This window comes from Ruditapes philippinarum, unplaced genomic scaffold (genome assembly GCF_026571515.1).
Source record: "Ruditapes philippinarum isolate M1 unplaced genomic scaffold, ASM2657151v2 ctg1131_1_1_1_1, whole genome shotgun sequence".
In the NCBI taxonomy this organism is placed as follows: domain Eukaryota; kingdom Metazoa; phylum Mollusca; class Bivalvia; order Venerida; family Veneridae; genus Ruditapes; species Ruditapes philippinarum.
Genome location: NW_026862073.1, coordinates 162,360 through 178,119, shown reverse-complemented (window position 1 = coordinate 178,119; position 15,760 = coordinate 162,360). Strand labels below are relative to the sequence as shown.

Sequence of the window (15,760 nt, the reverse complement as noted above, 5' to 3'; positions counted from 1 at the left end):
TTATTATCATATTCATTTTTGTTTTACACAAGCTTTCCTTTCAAAATGCTATGTTAAGGAAAAAGCCCAAAACTGGATTTCATACATAGACCCGACATTCTTTCAGGGTTCCAATTTTTTTTTATAGAAAATTCAAAATGTACTCGTAAGCATAACAGATGAAATTTATGGCTTAACCACTAACAAATAAGTTTAAGAAAGTCAATACCTAAAATTATCAGTACACCGTAACCCTACCTAAACTGAAAATATAGTCCAGTCCCAACCATGTCCTTTTTTTTTTTTTCTCCCGAGTTTTTACTGTATTTGTGAGTAATTATCAACATTTAAGCACAATAATTAATCATCAACATGTAACAAGTGAGGATTACCTTTAGGTGGGTTAGTACAATCTCTAGCCATGTGTCCACTCTCTCCACATTTATAACAATCTCTGCCACCACCTATATAAACAGTGTTAGTACAGTTAGGTTAAACAGGGGAGATGTTTTGACCATGCAATCACTAAATATATATTGTTGCGCAAAATAGATTAGATGTAGGAAAACACATGATGGTGAGGATTAAACTTAGTTAGTAGTTCACCACTTACTAAACTGCAGAATGAGGATAGATGGGGTTCAATAATGCAAATATCTGTACCTCAGTAACCTTTAAATTTTAAGTATTAGTAATCAGTGAAGAGGCCCTCACAAGGTTACTGTATTTCATATACCTAAGATATTGGTCAACTTAGGCAATGATAAAAAGTTTCAAACGGAAGCTTTTAATTAATTTGAAATATAGTAGCATGCAAACAGGATTTATGCTGACACCAATACCAACAACAGAATAATTCACGTTCAAAAAGTGCAAACCATTCATGCATGCAAACAATATCTTAAGTGATATTACCTTTTGCAGCATTTGGGCATTCTCTCGAGAAGTGTCCAGATTCTCCACATTTGAAACAATCTTTACTTCCACCACCACCTTCAAATTCAATATATAATACCATTCACATCAAAAATATCGATTTTTAAAATCATGTGGCTCTACTGTAATATTCCTTTGGCAACTAGATATTAAGTTTTTTAAACCAAGATGAGCCATATTCTAACACAATTTAGAAATGATCTTACAGTATCAGCAACTTTCACAAAGACTTATTATCTTTAGACTATTAATAAGGTTTAACCTTTTAAAACAATGCAACAGCTTACATCAATACATGATCAAATATTGTGATTTTCAAAATGTATCCGTATTTGTTATTCTTGTTTGAACATTGATTTTAACACATTTTTTTGGTCATATCTCAGCAAGCAATTCACATAATCTGTTTTCCTAGATACCTATCAAACGTGTTGATTTAAAACATGCAAGTTCTTACAAGTTATTCTTAAAAATATTCTATAAAAAATGTAAATGCTAACAAACTTTTCAAGCCCAAAAGGGTCATTTCTTCAACAATCCTCTTATTACATTTATCTGAGCAAGTATATTTGTCCACATCTTATACTTCTTGGCAAAGAAATTTTATTCCTTATCCTGCTATTATTCAAACATGATAGCCTTTGCCACCAGTATAGTGCCAGGCAAGTTTGAACAACTGTGCTGTCTGAACATGCTCTATACTATTTGGTAGCTCATTTTTTGTATTTTGACATTAGATCCTGAAGACTTGAAATGGACAGTTCAAAATTCAAAAGGACAAATTCAGCAGGTTAAAGCCTAATTCAGATAATAAACAGTAACTTATTTAATATAAATTAAATTCATATAATACATGATGTCATAAGACAACAACTTCTTTAGACATAATTCACATAATTCAAGAATTACTAATTTATTAAATGAAAATTTAACTACCTGCACTGGATCCAAAACCACTAGACTTCCCGAATCCACTGCCCCCACTACTGCTTCCAAAGCCACCTCCACTACTGCTTCCAAAGCCACCTCCACCACTGCTTCCAAAGCTACCTCCACCTCTACCACTGCTTCCAAATCCACTTCCACCCCCACCGTTGCTCCCAAATCCATCTCCACCACTACTTCCAAATGGTTTTTTGCTCCCAAAACCAGATGATGATCCACCAGTGTCATTATCATCCCAGCCACCGTCCCTTCCGCCTGAACTCTGTTTATTCCCAAAACCACTAGACCTCGATCCAAACCCACTAGATCCACCACTTGGCTGCCTGCCTGAACCAAAAGATCTGGCTTTGCCACCAAAACCAGAGTTTCCACCATCTTCCCAATTAGAATCTTCCTCGCCTCCTGCAACCTGTGAAAATTTTACCTTTGTCTTTATAACATGTCTAGTTTACTGCAAACAATGGTTTACAAAAAGACTAGAGCAGTCACAGGAGTGACAAATACCCCCACCATCTCTATGACACAGGATATTGAATGTAGGTCCATTTATCATTATATTTCAAGGCAAAGTTAACATTTGCCCCGAGTTTAAAATAGTTACTCCTAGTAGTTAAGCAAATGCACAAATGCAACAAGTAAATCCAATTTAGTTCCCCTCAATGGAAAGGGTATATTAAGTCCACAACAAAAGTAAAATTAATACTTACCAAGACATTGTACATGTATACTTACAACAAATTAATTTTACTATCATCAGGAAAATGCAAAGAAATGAAAAGAATATAAAAGAATAAATAATGTAGTCCTTTAATGTACCTTGAAATGGACACCAATGAAATATTTAAAAGAATTGAAGTTTTGTCTCAATTCCAAAGTAATGTTTGTACAGTACAACCTTTTCCAAGCAACCCCTTTAGAGACACAAAGATTTTAGTTTCCAAGATGCCTTGCTCTTGAGATGTTAAGTCTCATTTTGAGAAGAATTTATACTAAATTACTGATTATGTCAGAGGTTATTGCTCTACAAAGGGTAGCTCTAAAGAGGTTGCACTGTACTCACATTTAAAGTGGGGTGACTCAAATTTTCAGAGTAAATATCAAGATAACCTGTTTTTGAAAAGATTCTAACACTCGGGAAACATATTCTTTTGTTTACAAATCAAAGGTACGAAATGACATAATGAAAACCTACCGTGACTTTGATGGACTGTCCGAATTTCCCAGCAGAGACTGATCTGGAACAGGGACCACTGTCTTCCTCAGAACAGGTTGTGCCAGTCATTGTCCCAAATTTCTGGTTTATATTATTGCCTTTCTTGTCAACAAGTTCCACTTTATACATAGTTTGTCCCTGTTCATGAAGCTCAGCTTTAAATGTAGCCATAAACGATTGTTCCTCAACCATTTCTGTGAATTGTACAATGTGTTCCGGGGACCAAAAGCCCTGTGATGATGACACACCTATAATAAAACAAAAGCTCAACTAAGGCAGGGCACTCAATAACATGTTGATTGCAACTTAATCTGTATCTTAATATAATATAGTAGGGCATAACTCTATCAATAACAAGCAATTATCATAGTATTGCAAGCAATCCATAAGTTCCCTACCGGTTAGAACCCCAGCAACATTCTGAAGGACCATTGGCAATTCACGTATGTTTCTATTTTAAGTAAATTTGTTGAAAAAGTTCTTTAAAAGTGATCACAGGAAACAGTTTTTATGTACAGACAGACGGACTGAAGGACACTCTACAGTTATTTTTTAAACATCCCTTTTATCAAAATATAACATTTTTAAAAGCAAAATTTTTAAAAAGAGTTTAAGGAGGAGATAATTCTGGAAATATGGATGCTAGATTTATAAACCTCGTCATATTATGATGTGGGAGTTTGAAGAAAATCCTATCATGATTGAAGAAATTGGGAGTAAAAATTACCAATTTCTCGAAAAAAAGTCTAAGTTCAAAAGGGGCATAATTCTGGAAATAGTCTTGCTAGAGTATTCAACTTTCTCACAAATGTCGAGTGATAATAAGAAACATATATATGAAGTTTGAAGTAGATACATTCAGAAAAAAAGAAGTTATTAAAAAAAACAATATTTTTTTCAAGAAAATTTTAAGTTCAAGGGAGGTAATTCTGATAAATTTTGTGCTAAGAGTTGTAAACTTTATCACATATGATGTGGTTGATGACTAGCAACTTATATTTAAAGTTTGAAGAAAATACCTTAAGAAATAAAGAACTTATAGTGAAAAAACTTAAAAACTAGAATCAGAAATCTTGAAATTCAGTCTATTTGTTGTCATAGCAACCAGAATTTTCAACATAAGAAGAAAAGAAAAAGACGTGCATAATCTCCATACTGCCATCTATCCATATATCAAGTTTCATAAAAATATTTTCAGTACTTTTTGCGTTATCGCGGGATACAGTTTTGTGGACGGAAGGACAGACTGACGTACGGAGGGTAAACCTAAAGTCCCCTCCGGTCCCCACTCTTTTGAAATTTCCCATAGAAGTTGGAACAAAATTAAATGATGGTGTTGAATTAAGGTCTTTTACTGCCTTATTAGTATTTCCCAGTGCTTTTTGCTTTTCTATTTTGAAGAACTTGTTAAAATTTTGTGTTAAATATGAGACACCTTTTTCCAAAGTATGCCAAAATCATGCATATTTTCCCCAAGAAAAAGGCTGAGGCCCCTTCCCCAAAAATGGTGTTTTGGCCCTGATTGCTAAGAACCGAAACGATACTGTTTAAACTGTGGTACTTCCACAATGTATTCAAGTCATCAAATGATGACTTACTTTCTATTTGTAACACAAGTACAAATAATAATGTCCGACTCAGCACATATTTTCTGCATTGTATCCTCATTGCGCTCTTTTGAAAGATCAAAGGAAAATCAGCTTTACCAAATCTGTATTATGTCACGAGCGATTATTGCACGGTAATGCTGTGTAGAGGGTTGAAAATACCTATTTTCCGTATTTTACTTTGGAATAAACCAATTACAATTGATAGAATTCATGATTACAGGCAAGGATTAAGATATTTTATAAGACAATATGGTCATTTTGATAAAACGGTAAAAATTATCATAAACATTTACGACTGAAAATAGAAATGAATCCGTTTAAATGCGTAACCATGGGGGCCTTATCTATATGAGAACACTAAACCAATACAATAACATCATCTTATCTTACAAGCTAACCAGAAAACTACTTCTGGTGCTTTTACATTGACAAGCACTGAGACTTTTTTGTCTTAAACTGAACACTTCAAAATAAAGTCTGCTCCCTTTATTAGAATTTTTTACATGTTGTTGTCCTGGAATATATACTACAACATGGTTCGTACAGACATCCAATGTAAAAAAAAGAAGCACTTTTTCAGGACATTTCAAGAGAGTAATAAAAATTCAAGGTTTTTTAAACACTTATTTTCATTTTTAAGCACTTTTTAAGAAAGGGACTCAAATTTAAGCACCATTTAAGACTGTACAAACCTTGTGTAAATAGGTTTAGCCCCCTTTGTGATCTTAACAAACTTAATATACAATAACATGCTTTACCTGAGAGACGGCATTGGACAGCTTGTGCAGGAAGTGACATAAACTGTTGTTGTATTTCCTTCAGAGCATCTTTTTCCGTATATTCATTGTTACCATAATCAACATACATAACCTCTGCTTGCCCATCAGCCATCAAACCTGAAAATATAATCCATGGCACCATTTAATCAAGAAAAACAAATGTCTGTATTACTTATCAGAGAATATGATTAAAACTCCAAAAGATGAGACTTTTTTGATAGAGCTGTCATTGGTTAAGACCAAAGCATACCAATGGTTAATTGATGTGTTTTTTTCAACAAATGGCAAGATAATTTTCACAACCTTCACTGAGGTCAGCTAGACAATACTTAAAATCTATTCACAGTTTTAGAGCAGATTTCAACAACTTTTCTTATAGAAATCTTTGTAATGAAATAATCCCTGCAGACAAGGATCATGATTTATGACATTTTACCTGTAACAAGGGCTCTGTACCAGCCTTTATCATCTGTGAACTGGGCAACACAAGCCTGACCAAGAGTAGGATTCACCAACTTGTTTGAGCCTGGTGGCAGTTTATCATAGTACTCATGCAGCTGATCCATCACATAGTCCAGACTTGCAGTCATCTTCTCCAGGACAACCTGAACAGTTGAACATAACACATCATTCTTGATACTATTGCGATTTTATCAATTCAAATAAAAATTTTGAAGAAATATCCAAATATTATAAAAGAGAAACAATTTTCTTGTATGGACAACATATTCAGCAACATTTTACATGATTTACTTTGTTAGTAAATGGAAACATAACCTTCAAACAGGTGAACCTACACCAATGAGTGGGTAATAACAGCTCTTCTTTCTCTTTGAAAAGTGGAGCTTAGAAACATCAGAACAAGTATGCAAGAAGGATAAATTCCTGTGGCATGAAAGTACCTGAAAGTTATTTGGGCTCTTCACATATGTAACCATAACCTCTTGTGTTGAATTGACTACAACTTCTTGTTGAGTGTAAGCATTTCCAGAAAGACTTCCTCCTTTCATTTCCCTATAATAGTAAATAAATGAGAGCTTATGAAGATATATTTATTTCTAAGTAAACATTATGCACATGCATTTTAGGTGTAAACAATAAACTAATAGGGATACTCTCAAACACAGCAAATGTGGGTTTTTCCCACCTTGTCCCAGGTACAAACAAACTTTCACACTTGCAAATGCAATGCATTGACCTGCTGTACAGTGAATCTAAAACCGTAAAAAGTTGTTTGTACCCCGCGATTAGATGGAAAAGCCCACATATGAGGAGTTCCAGACAACATCTATTATCGTATGGCATTTCAACCTAACGACCTAAAAAGGTATCAAATTCTAAACAATATGCAATGAAAGGTACCATTATTTAATGTTTGTTCTTCAGTAAAAACCAGCATTAACCCTTAACTTGCCGAGTTTCTTAAAACGTATTGTCTATTTTCAATTTTTGGAAATATCCATTTATCAATTTTATTTACAAATTACATGTATATCAAGTCACACAACAGTATAGAGCCCCGTCAGACGAAACAGAGGTGCAACCGGACTTGTAATAACACTGAACTGGAAGCAAATTCTTATCAGCTTCAATCCCAGCAGGTTCATCATATATCTGACATGTACATGTAGGCAATTACCCACAGAAAGTTCTTGAATTCTGTACATATATATATTTTTCTTCAGCAAGAAGTACTTTCTCAACATAAATTTTAGCACTGTTTGACAACAGAATGTCTCCAAAAATAATCTACATGAATAACACTCTATTTTAAAATATTGTGTAAAAGTAATGGGCCCTTAATCCAATTTACAAGAAGTTGGTTGCTACCTTCAGCAGGGGGAATTTCAACGGATGGGGAATGTTTTTCCTTTTTGGTCAAATATCAATAAAATTCCACTTAAATATCAGTTAGAGGTGCAACGATACCTTTCGATGCATCGAAAACCGGTTTTATGAGCGCCGACTCGATTCACGATACCAACTGTAACATTTTCGATTCGATTCCCCACCCAAAAAATAAACATGGAAAAAAGTGAGAGTTTTAGTCTTTCCCTTCACGCTTTATCACGTTACATACGATTGGCCAGTTAAAACTCGGTCATCCAATCAGTGGGCGCGTAATGTTTTATTTTCGGCAAACAAGTCAAAATGGCTACCGACAGCAATGTTGAACAAATAAAATTGAAAAATCCCCCTAAAAAATTAAAATCAAAAGTTTGGGAACACTTTGGGTTTCGGGAAGGCCAGGAAACGGATAAAGCTACATGCAAAATATGCTTTACGGACGTGTCGTATCCAAAGTCTGGCAGTACATCTAATCTCATGCAGCACATGAAACGAAAACACGATGTGGACTTGTTTGGTAAGCATGACATGCCTAGTTCAGCAAAAAGGTCTGTTTGTAATTTACCTGCTAATCAGTTGAAATTGACAGAAATGAAAGGGAAAGTGACTGCAGAAAGGTCTCAGACAATTTCTACAGCAATAGCTGGGTATTTGGCATGTGATATGCGCCCATACAGTACTGTTCAGAATGAAGGCTTCCGGAACATGATTCATGTTTTGGAACCAAGATACAAACTTCCTAGCCGCACACATTTCAGTGAAAAAGTCATTCCTGCACTGTGGAAAAAGGTTGAAGATAGGGTAAGGAAGCGGCTTCAAACTGCAGACTCCATTGCCATAACCACTGACTCATGGACATCTCGAGCCACAGAAAATTATGTAGCTGTAACTGCCCATTTTATTAATAGCAACTGGCAGGTTGAAAATTACACTCTTGAAACAAAATTATTTAGTGATTCTCATACAGCTGAAAATTTGGCAAGTGGTCTACATGACACAGTAACATCCTGGCAACTTGAACGCAATGGCAAAGGTCCTGCTATATCTACTGACAACGCAAGTAATATTGTTCGTGCTGTTAAGGACTCGGGTTTGAGTCCACATGTTGGGTGTTTTGCCCACACGTTGAATCTAGCAACACAACGTGGACTGAAAGTTTCACAAGTTGACAGACTTTTGGGTAGGGTGAGGCGTGTGGTAACATTCTTTCATAAAAGCACTTCTGCTACTAGTATTTTGAAGGTAATGCAGGAGAAACTTGATCTCCCTAATCACAAACTACTAATGGATGTTCCAACCAGGTGGAATTCAAGTTTTGATATGTGTGAACGCTATTTAGAGCAACAGGCAGCTGTATATGCTACATTGCTTGAAGTGAAAAAGAGTGTCAAAGACATAGTAACATTATCAGAAAGTGATGTGCAGAACATAGAGGAAGTGATCAAAATTTTAAAACCACTTAAAACTGTAACAACTCTTATGTGTAGCCAGAAACATCCTACTGTGTCACTGATACACCCCCTAAAGGAAATGCTGTTACGACAACTTGAGGTCTTGCCTTCTGACAACATGTTGGTATCAGACATAAAATCAGCAATCAGCAATGATCTCAAGCCAAGGTTAGAAATATTAATCTGTGTTAAATAAAATTAGTTAAGTCAAATAGAAACAAATATTTCATTCGAAAACAGACAGCATAATATAATTATACATAATTTATTTCAACATAAAAGCATATAAATAATAAATCATGGTACCATTATGAGTTGTCACTTTATTAAATAAATAAATTATTATAAAAACATATGATGTTTGTAAGTATATATATATAAAAAAGTATTAAAATGGTACAAAGCTTAAACAATAACAAATATGTATTATATATATATATATATTTATCAAACTTAACTGATCACAGAATAGTTATAAGTTAACAAAATTATTTAAAATTCTTCTTTTTTTCTTTCAGGTATACTGATGAAAACATTTTGGGGTTCCTTCTACAAGCTTCTGCCCTGGATCCACGGTTTAAGAGTCTACCTTACTTGGATGATAGATCTAGGTGTGCAGTATATGATAATATACAATCAGCAGCAGAATTACTACAGAGTGACTCAAGCTGTCAGGTATGTTAATCATGCCTCTCTTCTATAATCTTTGCTAGCTAGCAAGCCTATCAACATACAAATATGATGCAATCAGCTCAGTATTAAATTAGTAGGAGTTTATTTCTTGTATTGTCATATGCTATCCAATCACCCATGCATTTGTCATTTTTTTCTATATTAAGATGAAAACTCAAAGTTCTCTATTTCTTTTCAAACTTTTTTTTATATCATTCATGCTGTGGCGCCTCACTTGTACTACTAATAAACAATGGAACAGAGTGTTTATCAATTTAGTGAAGACTTATAATGTGTTATAGGAAAAACTTCAATCTACAAAGAATATAATCTGCACATTTACTTAAAAATAAGTATTTGCTTATTTTCAGAATGTGACTGTTAAAAGTGAACCTGATGAGACACCCACATCTAGCCAGGCTAGTGAGGCTACTACCATTGATGTACCAGTACTCCCTTCATTATCCACACTGGGGGAAGGAGAACCACCACTTAAAGTAAAGAAAGAAACTGAAGACTCTGATTGTAAATCAAATAGTTGTGCACTGGCAGATTTATTTGGTGATGTGTTTGTGACTAAGGTTGAGCCTGCTAAATCATCTGTTGACAGAGTTAGAGCAGAGCTTGTTTCTTACAAGGAGGAAGCTTGTCTTCCTTTGAACTCTGATGTCAGTAATCCTCTGTTATGGTGGAAAGAAAAGGAAGATAAATATCCTTTGCTTTCAAGATATGCAAAGCAACTACTATGTGTTCCAGCTACCAGTGTTGCCAGTGAAAGAGTGTTCTCTACTGCTGGTGATGTAGTAACAGCACAGAGGGCATGCCTTACTGGTGACCAAGTTAACATGCTTGTATTTCTGAAGCAAAACATTATAATCCCGGATGACCTGTTATAAACTTTAACTTGATTAGGTGTTGCCTAATATAGTTTCACACAATTAAGACAGTTGGTTGCTTAAAAGTGTAGTTTGAATCAAACTTTTATGTGACATTTTAGTGTTACTATCTGAGAACAGTAATCATTAATTCATAATTTCAAGAACATTTTAATTTTTTGTATGTTGAGTACTACAGTAAGTAGGCATATTTGAAATTGGGATTAATTATTTTTTTTAGTCAAGTGATTTCATAAATTTCATTTTTGTCTGTATTGTTTAATAGACTAATTAGACTTAGAAGTATTGTGTGACAACACTGACATAAGTGTGAAACTTTGTTAATTATTATTTACTTTACAATTTACATGCTTTGTTAAATTCCTAGTCAGCAGAAGGTATCTGTGATATTCATGTTACTGAGATTAATGATTATTTGCCTGATTAAAATTATTTTCCAAATAGACAAGAGCTTTTTATTCTCATAAACACAATTATTAAGTGAAATAAGTTTATATAATAGTTATATTACAACAGAAAAGCAAAGCACTAGGTTGAAGGCCACTCACTTTTGGAGCAGACAAGCAGAATTATATACCAAATATAAATTAGTAATCAGAAATGTATCGAATCGAAAAAAATCGAATCGCAGTGTCTAAAATCGAAATCGAATCGAATCGAACATTTGGTGTATCGTTGCAGCCCTAATATCAGTGGTGTTTTTTTTTATTTCAATATGACTTGCTTTTGTGACGAAAGTCTCCCAGTGAAGACATACAATATTCCACTGACAAAAACGCTGTGAAACAGATTGATTTTAATACTCGAAAGCAACAACATAATTATTGATTTTTTTTGTTCGATTTTATCGAGGGGGAATTGTTAGAGGGAAAATATACATACTATTTTGGTGGGATATTCAGTCGCATATTTGGTAGATTAAGGTTCTGAAGTAAACTGTTCATAATTTTCAAGTATTATTGAGATAAAAAGAAGAAACTTTATTCAACATACTCATTCGTTGGTATGATATTAAATTTTTTTGTTTTACTTTTTAAAGTAGTTGTAAACATGCACTGAGTGTAAAACTTACCATAAACTTGTTCAGCAGACTTGTTTGATCAATACAAAGAGGATAGATCTTTAACCTGCTATTCAGTCGGTACATACTTAAATTCTTAAAAATTCCCCCCCCCCCCCCAAAAAAATATGATGAATGGTTTTGTCCAAACTGAGAGATGGACAGGTCCATTTAAAATAATTACAGTATCACAAGAGTTATGTTGAATAAATCATACCTTGGTACAGATGAAGTTTCGTCTTTCTGTGGTCTTCCAAATGTCCTACTACTTGCGCCTTTAAATACTGCTGGACGGGACCCCTGAGGTTCTTGATACTGTTCTAAAATTTGTCTGTCTGTTATTTCTGTCCCATATGTTGGATACACTCCATCTGCAAAAACAATTAAACAAAATCTAAATCAAAATTTATACAAAATGCTTAAAATTTGCAATACAATTGCTATTAGTAATCTGTCAATGTTCTGCTTTAATTAATAGTGTTACATATGAGAAAATTTGCTTTCGAAAAATATACTAGTCTACTAGTAATATTAATAGAATGATATTGATGACTTTTCACGACATAGAATTTCTAATTACCTTCCTTTCCATTCAGTTTGACTTCAACCCTTTTATTGATCAGTTTTTCTAGACCGCTTGATCCAACAGTTGATGGTAGATTAACTATCTTACATAAAATACACTGCTGAGGAAGAGAACATAAACTGGGTGGTAGAATCTTCAAATCATTTACTGATTTCATCACAGAGTCTCCGAAATCAACGAAAGCAACTTCAGCTTTCCCTCCTGCTACTGAAGTCACAATACCCCTGTACCAGCCTCCGTCCACATACTGTGTGCAACATACACTTCCTACTTCAGCCTTTAACAATGCTTCTCCCGACTTCTTTTCAAAAAATGTGTTCAAATCTGTTTGCAATTTGGCAACCTTTTCAACAGATGTGCTTGTAAGCTGTCCATACATGTACAGTGATTTTACAGCAGTAAAGCAAAGTTTATACTTTGATCCAACGGATACTTCCGGCGGAGATAAAACTACTGCAGGTGGGGCACTGACTGGTTGAGGTTTTGCCTGTATCTGTGAAGCAGCTCTACTAGGATTTACTGTTGATTTGTTGTTGATTTCAGTATTAATATGTCTTTCTACTCCATTTTCAGTTTCATATAAGTCAACTTGGTGAATGCATCCTTTCTTCAAAGAAACCTTAGCCACCAAGGTATTTTTCTCTGATAAACCTTTAAAGTTATCGATTTCTGCTGCAGTCCACATACTATGTGCTGTTTTGTTTAAATCTAATGTACACTTTACTGCCTGTGCTGGCTGAAGTTTAAAGTTGGGATCTGTATTTCTTAACTGGCTTGGTTGCACAACTTCAACAAATCCAAAATCTACTGCAGCAACAACAGTCTTTCCCACTTCTGCAGTTACAACTTCCCCTCTGTACCAACTTCCATCACTGAACTTGGCAAGACATTGATAGCCTTGATACAGATTTGTTAACTTATCATAGTTATGGGCAACTTCATCAATAGCTTGCATTAGCTTATCTAGATTGCTTGCATTTCCAAGAAGCTGTACATAGAACTGTCCGGGATGATCAATGTGTGATAAACACACATCATAGATGCCATCAGCTTGCATCACAACAGATGAATAACTTTGCCACAATTTTGATGCACTTTTAGCTTGACTGATTTGCGAGGTTTCTTTAGGTACATTCAGTATTTGTTCAATGGAGTTTATTTCTACAACATATCCAGATTTCGTATTGCCTGAAAGAACTTTCAACAATGATGGACCTTCATCCTCAGCAAGGTCATGAAGTTTGTCATCAATTGCTTGACTGTCAACTTTATATGAGCATTGCACAGCTTGAACTGGAAGCTGGCAAAGAGCCTGTGGCAATGTAAAAAGCTCAGATGTTCGTTTTTCTTCATTATTGCCATAATCCAAAAAAAATACTGTACAGTTGCTTCCTTGAATATTCTTGACAATACTGCGATAAAACGCACCGTCATCACTGAAGCATGCAGCACACACTTGACCCTCTGTAGGATTGACAATATCCCCTGTTGAAGGAAGATCTTCAGCGAAACAAGCACTTATATCCGACATCAGAGAATTCAGATCATTCTCATGGCTCTTTAACTGCACCCAGAATTTTCTACTAGATTCAACATAAGAAACATATACTTCATAATCTTGTCCTACTTTCAAATTTTGAGATTTAATTGACAAGCTCGAACTTGGTGCTGGTCTAACAAATATTGGTGTATTAGATGCATCATTGCTATACAGTTTTACTCTATAAACTTCAGTATTAACATCACTTTCCATTATTTCACAGATAAATTCTCCACTATGTAACATAGTTTCGATCTTCTTCTTTTCTTCGTCCGCCCAAATCCCACTTAACGGAGTACAATCACTCACAATACATTTTGTGGAAAGTGCTGGTATAGCAAGAACATAATCTGGAGCTGATCTGATGTCGTTCATCTTTACAGTTTCAGTATTACCGTAGTCAATGAAGTAAACTTTCAAAGAATGACCCAAATTCTGCAACACTTTACCCCTGTACCAGCTTCCATCTTCATTAAATAATGCCAAGCATAAATCGCCAACGTTGCACCCCGAAATTGGAGAGGCAAGACCATTTTCAACACTCTCGTGCACTCTCTCTGCTAATGTGTCTGCTTGTCCGCCGACATCACCAACTTGGCAAAATATTTGACATTTCGTTCCAACAAATTCTAAATGGGTCACGAAAACCGGTGCTTTACTGCCTACTTTAAGTAGAGCCATATCTGCATCGAACGCGAACGAAATATGTTAACTGCCGCTTCAAAAATGATTTTTGTCTATCAAATGACTATTCCTGACATCTGAAAGCTAAGATATTGACATTCCAACGCTAATTTCATTGCTCACATTTCCCGAAAGTCTGCTTCTGTACCACGTGAGTAACTCCCGCGAATATTTCACACATCGAATGTTCGGAAATAGCGTTGTCGTCCTAAGAAATAGTGAAGCTGCATGCCACCAGTTTCAAGAAAATCAAACTCGAGAAAACTGTGCTATAATTCAAAGAAAAGTAAAATGATAAAATGGTGAGTAATAATTTACATGGTATGTCCGATTAATGACTGATTTTGCAATAGACCCATTAATCACCATTTTTCTACTGCGTACGTGAGTACTGTAACGCAATATAAGAGCTATTTTCACATTTTCTTTCTGAGCTGTTTTACACTTACTTTGTAGGGATTGTAAGTACCACTTGTATAGTGTAAATAGATGAAAAATATTACTACAATATTATTCAAACATGGAAAAATATTTACTCAATACTCCCGTTTTGTACTCTCTTTAATTTACGTAAACTGACATTGGTTCTTTCTTTCTTTCTTTCTTTCATTCTTTCTTTCTTTCTTTCTTTCTTTCTTTCTTTCCTTCTTTCTTTCTTTATTTTTATTTATTCCAGTATTCTAGTAGTACACCAATCTTTTGTCCCAGCTGAATGCCAGTTGTCTTTTGGTTTAGAACTGAGAATTGAATACGTCATGTATTGTAAGTTGCTTACCAGCTGAAGGTATCAAACATTCAGCGTGTTAATTTATTTGTATCATTTCACAATTCAAATATTCGTGTTTCAAGAACTCTTACTTCACGTTATTAATGATATTTCTATGCATGTTTACTGTAATAAAAATGTATCACTTCAAAAGAATTATTTTAATGTCCAACATCACAAAATATTTTCAAGCGTCATTATTTTAAAAAAGCTCATCATTTGATGATTTTCATATTTTGAAACTATGCGTTTACATGTCTGCTTTTTTCTTAACTAAATAGTAAACACAAATTTTGAGTATCTTCAAGATCCGCAACAATCGAGGCATACATGTGCGACCTTGTAACTTTCCTAAATGAGGCTGTCTTCTTGTGTATGGACTTCTAATCTTCCGATTCCTTAACGCCTTTTTTGCAGGTCCAAATTAAAATTATAAGCGTTTTTTTTTTTCATTTCACTGGACTTCACTTTAAGATGTACTGTTCATCAACATTTTCCCTGGAACTTCCATAGTTTAATGTCTAATCCGTCACTCCTAGTAAAATATATCTATAGTATAATTATGTATTTGTATATTAATTTTTAAGCGAGTTGAGGCACAACAATGTTCCTACAAACCTCGCATACATTTGTGACTTTGACTGTAAATCTGTACTTCTAGAATAGAAAGACACAATTTAAATGCAGCAACAACCTGGTAAAAATATAGTTTAGCAGGGAACAAATCTACCAATTCCCGTGTAGAACCACCGACGTTTAGTTAGTAAACTGGATAACTGCCACATATATAAAAGA

General features: G+C 34.5%; 3 protein-coding genes across 3 annotated transcripts; 1 reads left to right on the top strand and 2 right to left on the bottom strand.

The window, feature by feature from the left end:
* Window positions 1-371: 371 nt before the first annotated feature.
* Window positions 372-6,472, bottom strand: LOC132717861 (keratin, type I cytoskeletal 9-like; the record flags this gene model as incomplete). Its single annotated transcript, XM_060701436.1, is given in 7 exon segments — window positions 372-443; window positions 895-972; window positions 1,852-2,269; window positions 3,053-3,321; window positions 5,442-5,579; window positions 5,899-6,067; window positions 6,365-6,472. Coding segments are annotated over 7 exon segments (1,252 nt in total), but the record flags the coding sequence as incomplete, so codon positions are not given.
* A 907-nt stretch (window positions 6,473-7,379) lies between these two features.
* LOC132717850 (E3 SUMO-protein ligase ZBED1-like) lies at window positions 7,380-10,526 on the top strand. Its single transcript, XM_060701423.1, has 3 exons — window positions 7,380-8,929; window positions 9,280-9,436; window positions 9,805-10,526. Exons 1-3 carry the CDS (start codon window positions 7,614-7,616, stop codon window positions 10,327-10,329), a joined length of 1,998 nt encoding a protein of 665 aa, XP_060557406.1. The 5' UTR covers window positions 7,380-7,613; the 3' UTR covers window positions 10,330-10,526.
* Window positions 10,527-11,569: 1,043 nt separating this feature from the next.
* Window positions 11,570-14,381, bottom strand: LOC132717849 (tudor domain-containing 6-like). The gene is made up of 2 exons (XM_060701422.1): window positions 11,970-14,381; window positions 11,570-11,760 (listed from the first exon to the last, which is right to left on the bottom strand). Exons 1-2 carry the CDS (start codon window positions 14,194-14,196, stop codon window positions 11,570-11,572), a joined length of 2,418 nt encoding a protein of 805 aa, XP_060557405.1. The 5' UTR covers window positions 14,197-14,381.
* Window positions 14,382-15,760: the final 1,379 nt, after the last annotated feature.